This window comes from Gavialis gangeticus, unplaced genomic scaffold, assembly GCF_001723915.1.
Source record: "Gavialis gangeticus isolate Ggan-Ray unplaced genomic scaffold, GavGan_comp1, whole genome shotgun sequence".
NCBI classification, from domain to species: Eukaryota; Metazoa; Chordata; order Crocodylia; family Gavialidae; genus Gavialis; species Gavialis gangeticus.
The window spans coordinates 12,945,125-12,951,586 of NW_017728964.1; the positions used below are offsets into that span (position 1 = coordinate 12,945,125).

The 6,462-nt window shown below is 52.5% G+C and overlaps 1 protein-coding gene across 1 annotated transcript in view; it reads left to right on the plus strand.

The window, feature by feature from the left end:
• The window catches only part of QRICH2 (glutamine rich 2), a 68,188-nt gene extending 63,724 nt beyond the window's left edge, over window positions 1-4,464 (plus strand). The window contains exons 15-16 of the mRNA XM_019501623.1: window positions 2,346-2,468; window positions 4,211-4,464. Coding sequence (XP_019357168.1) covers window positions 2,346-2,468; window positions 4,211-4,404 — 317 coding nt within the window. The 3' untranslated portion in view covers window positions 4,405-4,464. The remainder of the gene's footprint in view (window positions 1-2,345; window positions 2,469-4,210) is intronic.
• The last annotated feature ends 1,998 nt before the right edge of the window (window positions 4,465-6,462 follow it).

Consider the following 6,462-nt stretch of genomic DNA (forward strand, 5'->3'; position numbering starts at 1 on the left):
TCTTCCCTTTTTTAAAGATGGGGACCACATTGGTCTTCTTCCAGTTGTCTGGCACCTGGCCAGAGCACCACAAGTGCTCGTAAAGCCGCACCAGGGGCCCTGCGATAACCCCTGCCAATTCCCTCAACACCCTGGGGTGGAGAGCATCTGGACCTGCTGATTTGAATGCATCCAGACCCTCCAGAAGTTCCCTAACTCAGTCCTCCCTGACCCTAGGCCTGGCAGAGTTTTTCCTGAGTCTGTCCTGAATCTCGGTAGGGGAGTCGTGGTCCCTGCACAAGAAAATGGAGGCAAAGAAATTGTTAAAGAGGTCTGCTTTCTCCTCTGATGCAACCACCAGATTGCCAAGCATATTCTGCAGGACCCCACATTACCCAGTGCCTTCTTCATACTCCCTGTGTATTTAAAAAAGGACTTTTTGTTATCCTTGATGCTAGTCCTAGTTCCGTATCTGCCTTAGTTTTCCTAACAGCCCTGCTACAGACCCAAGTGGTAGAGGTATACTCCTCTTTGGGGACAGCCCCTCCCTTCCACTGGGTGTACGCCTCCTGGCTGTCCTTATGTGACCTCCCCATCACCACAATATCTGACCACCTGGTGCTAATGGCTCCAGCCTTACAACACTGTCAGATAGGGCAGTGCTATTATCCCCATTGTACAGATGGAAACTGGGTAACAAGATAAGGGACTTGCCCAGTTACACAGGAAAACAGTGGCAAAGGAGGATACTGAACCTCCCAAACCCAAAGTCAGTCTGGTACCCACTGAGCTACCCCTCCTCTTGTTTCCACGGAAGAAACCTGCAGCTGTCTCCCCAACCCTGCAGTACTGTTTGAATGGCAGTTTGGGGAATGGTGTGTAATCTCTAGGACTGCTGTGGTGCTGGACTGGAAGAAGGCTGAACTGTTGGGTAGTTCACATCCCATGTCCAGCCAGAGATGGGTGTCTGGCAGCTCTAGCCCATGTCCTGTGCACAGAGCACAAGGCTATTCTTGTCCTACTCCAGTTCTGGGTGCAAGGGGAGGCAGTGACACAGGGTCCCCAGTGCCCTGGGACTTCCTACTGTGATGCAATAACTCTTCTTTGTTCCTCTAACCTATCCTTTAGATATTGCCCCCCGCTTCCACTCATACCCAATCCCCTATAAGTATGGGCCCTACTGTTCCCTGCAGGCCACTTAAAGGACCACTCCCAAATTAGGCAATTTTTCAGCATAAGCAAGAGCACGTAGAGCTGTGGAGATGCAATGAGGGCATTGTGGGGAGGCTGCAAGGGTCTGTAAGGCCATGGCATAGCCACTGCATCAGACTGAAGCACGCAGCCGAATCAGTTAAGCACTGCATCAAGCCTTGTGAGGTAACCAAGTGCTTAGGGCACCTCCGTGTGTCACCCCCCTTTCAAAACAATTGCCAGGTCATGGCAGGAGCCTGAATGAACCTGCCCTTTCCTTTCAATGCCAAGAGCTCATCTGCTGTCTGGAAGACTGTCGGTTACATAAGAAAGCGCCTGAGGCTGACAGTGGTGGTGGAGGTGCAAAACAATGCGGGCATGTTCAGATTTGCACACAGGTCTCCAGAAGGGAGAGCCATTCCCATCTCGCAGGAAGCCCTGTGGAGGGAAAGGAGAGAAGAAGCCCCCTCAGAGTCTGGCAAGATCTGAGGAGAAACCTTACCCCATGCAGTCGCCCTGACAAAAACGAGATGGAAACCCAAGTCCTGTTTCTGTCTCTGCCACAGGCTCCCATGTGATGGTGGGCATATCACACGGTCTGGGTTGCAGTTCCTCATCTGCAAACTGGGCATAACTGGAAGTGGGGGTAGGGGGATTATGAGACTGGATTTATTGATGCATGTAGCGTGATTTAAGGTCCTCAGCTGAAGCATGCTGTGAGAGGGCAAAGCATTTCTGAGGCACAGATTAAGCTCCTCACTGAGCTTCCTGCTCCCTAGTGCTGAGCATTACTAAGCTAATCACATGGCAGTGTATTTCTTCCCTTGTTTTGGGAGCTCTTCTATTCTGCATGTGGGTACGTGCATTGTGATCTGCTACTTCATATTCCTCAGGGGCCCCTGGTCTTTGTGGGAGGTTTCCTTTATCTGGCTGGATGCATTGGAGATTCACAGGCACAACCCCCTTGGAAAGTCCTTTTGGTCTCCAGGCTCATTGACTTGCATGGTGTTTCTTCAGGTTCATGGGATGGTGTTTCAGTCTGGGGTGGAAGCCCTAAGGTCAACACCCATGTCAGATCTTCCTGGCTCTCCAGTGGGGGTAGAAACCTCTGCTTAAATGAGTCTGATCTTGTGCGTCTTGAAGAACCATTGGAGTCTTCATGTGTTTCCCACCAGGTCCTTTGAAAACCAAATCCAAGCTCTCCCAATCCTCCTTCCAGAAGCAGTCGACAGTCATGGACATGGACAGCTTTCCAGCACGCCCTCAGAGTGCCAAGCTGTCTTCCCTCAGTAACACAGGTATGCCCACGGCATTGAGCTGTAGATGGTGCCCACTGGTGAGAACACCTTCCTGAGGGTGTGGGCCGTAGAAACATCCCCTGTCTTCATAAGTTTTCCAGCAGACATCTCCCCACTTGGAGCCTGGTAACGTTAAGGGACTCAAGCAGTCAGGGAGTGTTCCAAGAGGAGCCTCCCTACCGATGAGTCTGCTTTGGGGTTTTCAGGAGAAATCCCCCCTCGTTAGGTTCATTAGTATAGGACCCAGGAATTAGTTTTTATTCACAGCAGAAGTAGCCAGCAGATGGGACATGAACTATAGAAAAAGCCCTCTGCTCAGAGCAGGGCTGGTGCTGCTGCCTTTTGTCATGGCTAATGTTCGAAGCCCCAGTGGGATGTTGTCTTGCTTTCTGAAGCCAAACAGTGTATGGGGACCGGGGTCTCAGCGGGGAGGGGCAAGGAGGAAATCACTGGGACACATTTGCCCTTGGCCTGCATCAGGATGAGAAGGCTTCATGTGGTTTGGCCTGCCACATTCCCTCCTCCCAGCCCCCGCCATGCAGGTGTCAATATCATCAAGCCGCACATGGGTCCTTCAGCTCTCCCACCTCCAGTGGGGGACCTGCATGTTGGACCAGCCGTAGACAGGACTCCACAGTGCCCTGGGGACAGCATCAGGGCCCATCTCCTCAATAGGGCAGTCCCTGTGCAGAAGGGCCCATTGGGCTGCTTCAGTCCATTGTGACCTGGGGTCACACTGCCCTCTGGCACCAACCCTAGCCTTGCAGGGGCCGCACAAAGAGATAGGGAAACAGAACATGAAGAGAACAGTGTGCTCCCCTTTCCAGCTGCTGGGCCTTCCCTGCCGCCACTCCACACTGCAGCAAAGGGCAGCACCTGAAGGGAGAAGGAGAAAAGACCAGGTCTTGATTCCAAGCCTCTTAAGGATGCTGGGGAGATGATGACCAGTACAGCGGCATGCACTAAGCTAGCCCACTGACTTCAGTTCTTTGCAAAAGACCCTCTCCCTGCCAACTGTGATGGACGGGTGGTTTGGAGGCCTTTTGCTGTCCTTTCATCAACCCATCCATCTGTTCATGAAGCCACTGCTTGATGGTAGGGATCAATGGTCATCTGGTTTCCAACGCAGTCAGTTAGGAGAAGCTGGGCCGCCTGAAGAAAACCATGGGAAATCACAGAAGCTCTCAACTGAACTGAGAGACATAATTCACTGCCTGCCATTAGCAGGGAGATTAACTGCACTTAGAAGTGCATTAGCCTGCTAGAGGAAAAGACAGTGTTTAACTGGCAGAGTTAGATATAGAAGGAAAGCAGGCAAGCAGGACTGATGGATAGATGGCTTGAAGATGAATATACCTCTAGATATAGTTAGAAATAATGGACTGGGCAAAGTTCACTACTGGGCAGAGGGACAAAGTCTGCTCATTGCCAGAGCCCTCTGCTCAGTTTTGTGGCTTGGGTGGGTGTCAATAAATGAACAGGGAGCAGGCATTATGAGAAGATGGAGTGGGCGAGGGACAGCGGAGGCAAGAGGAGGCGGCCGGTAGAAGAGAACTGAGGTATGAAGAGTGAGAGCTGAAGGGTGGATGGAAGAATGGGCAGAAGGGTGGTGGGGTAGGGAGGAAATGGTAAGGAAGTGCGGCAGGAGGCAGTGGCGACTACAGGGGAGGTTGTATGGAAGGCCAGAGCATCAGATGAGGACAGTCCATTCATTCATCTTTGTCATTTTCCCTTGGGGGCAGCGAGGTCCCTGAAGGACTGGCCAGTGTCATCCCAGGGTCGACTGTCCCAGACAAGCCTGATCCATCCACCACATCCAACACAACCCCAGGAGGAAAGAGATGACTTTCCCATGCAGGAGAAAGAGACCCTGGAGTTTCAGCTCACTGTGCCCGTGGGCCAGCAGACGGACGAGCAGGCAGCTCCGTTTCAGTGATGGTGGTGGCAGACAAGCGGCTCTCACTGGCGGAAACCAGGCAATAAAGCGGGAGCAGAACAGAGGGGAGGCTGTATGCATGTGTCGCTGCTGTAGGAACAGGGAGCTTTTTGTGCAGGCCCTTCCACACAGCAACACTGTTTCCGGGGGGGGTGGGCAGGCCCTGGCTTGCATAGAAACAGCCCTTCCCAGGGCCTTGCAAGGCTTTCTCCCTTGGTAGCTTTGTCCCAGGAGATGGGGGCAAATATCAGCTTCCCTGGGTGAACTGGTTAGATACCAGCATGTGAGCCTCAGCCTCCCCTTGTAGGGATGCCTCAGCCAAATGATGGCAAGATTAGTGGCGTGATTGAATGACAGGTGCCAGAGCAAGGGCAGGGTCCTGCTACAAGGCCTGGGGTTGTTCTCATCCCGAGTGAAACAAGAGGCTGAGTGGCACTGCCTTGGCACTGTGGACCATTGCAAGCTGGGATATATGGTCTTCACTGGCTGCACCCTCGTACTAAAGAGCAGGGGAGGATGCAGCCTTCTTTGCTTCATCCCCCTTGGGGGTAGCCCTCTGGCTGCTGGGTAGATGTCCCGTTCTGCCACCTTGTGGATACCCTTTGAGTACTCTGGCACACAGGTGGTGATGCTTGCAGGATCATCTCCCTACCAGTCTGATTGAGGTTTGTGGAGCAGAAAGGCTCCAAGGGAGAGACTGTGTATTATGCTGCTGCTCTTCCATGCATTTTCCATTCCCCAGCCCTTCCACAGAGTGTCTGATCCTAAACGGGCCTTGTCTACATCTCTCCCTGGCTGTAGTTCCAATTGCTGCTAGAGCTTATGCACATCCACATACTTGTGGCAGCCCCTCTCGTCAGCAGCTGTGCTGAAGGAGAGCCACATGCACACCAGGAAAGAGCCCCTGCTGAAGGGACCATGGCAGCCAGCAGAAGGTGTGGGTTTGTCACCATGCATCTTCTGCCAGATGTGGGATGGTAGCAGAAACCTTTTCACTTGGCAGAGGTGGTGTCATGCTACCAGCAGAATGCAGGCTCCTGCCCCCATAGAGGAGCTTGAGTGTGGACTCGCTAGCAGATTTGCCAGGTGAACATTGCAGCGTAGTCTAGACTTGAGGTGGCTTCTTGACTGGAGCTGATGGGAGAGCCTACATCAATATGATGTGCTCTAGTCAGTGGGTCACAGGCTTTGGTCCTTGCTTTATCTAGAGGAGTGCCATGTCTGGGCTCCCAGAGTCTTCAGAAAAAAAAATATTTGCCCTAGGTCCTCTCTGGGCAGAACATCCAGAGTGCAGGAGGAGCCCAGCCATTCATGCTCAAGGAAGGGCCCAAGCAGGCAGTAACAACTCTCCAGTGCATCTCAGTTCAAAGTCTGTGCTCAGTTGCTTTTCTGCAAGTCCAGTGGAACCTCTAGAGTTGCACTGATGTGAAGAATAGCAGATCCTGGCTGATTGCATTTGGAAAGTGGAGTCTCCAGTGCTACGCAGGCTACAGGGCACAAGCACTGAGTAAATGCTCTTTGCTGGGTTAGTAATTACATCTGGTTGGCTCAATAGATGCCCTAAAGCTACACCATACTCTTGAGTTCCCAGCGGCATTTTGTCATTACGCCTGGCTGTTCTCATCTGTGATTTACAGCAGAAATTCCAGAGTATTTCATGTCTGCTGTGTAAGATGAGCCAGTGCCTGGCACCAGCTGTGGCAATAACCTGCCAACCTGTGACACCCACCCAGGACATGGCTGGCATTTGCTCTTGGGACCTCTATCTAGCGTGCCAGCCTGAGGCACTTGTTCTGTCACTCGCCCACTCCCTGGTGCTTATCCTACAAAACCTGCTGCTCCAGACTACTGCTTCTGGCTAGGGGTATCCCTGTGCTGCAAGCAAATGTTTATGGCTTGGGTATACATTGCTAGGCTAGCTTTATCTCCCAGCTCAGGTAGCAATAGCTGTGAAGGCACTGCAGGACTGGTCAGCTGTTGGCATGAGGACCCATGGTGGTAAGTGGGGCCTGTACAGCCCAGGCTGGAGCCCATGTAGTGTGACCTCCCTTCTGTTGG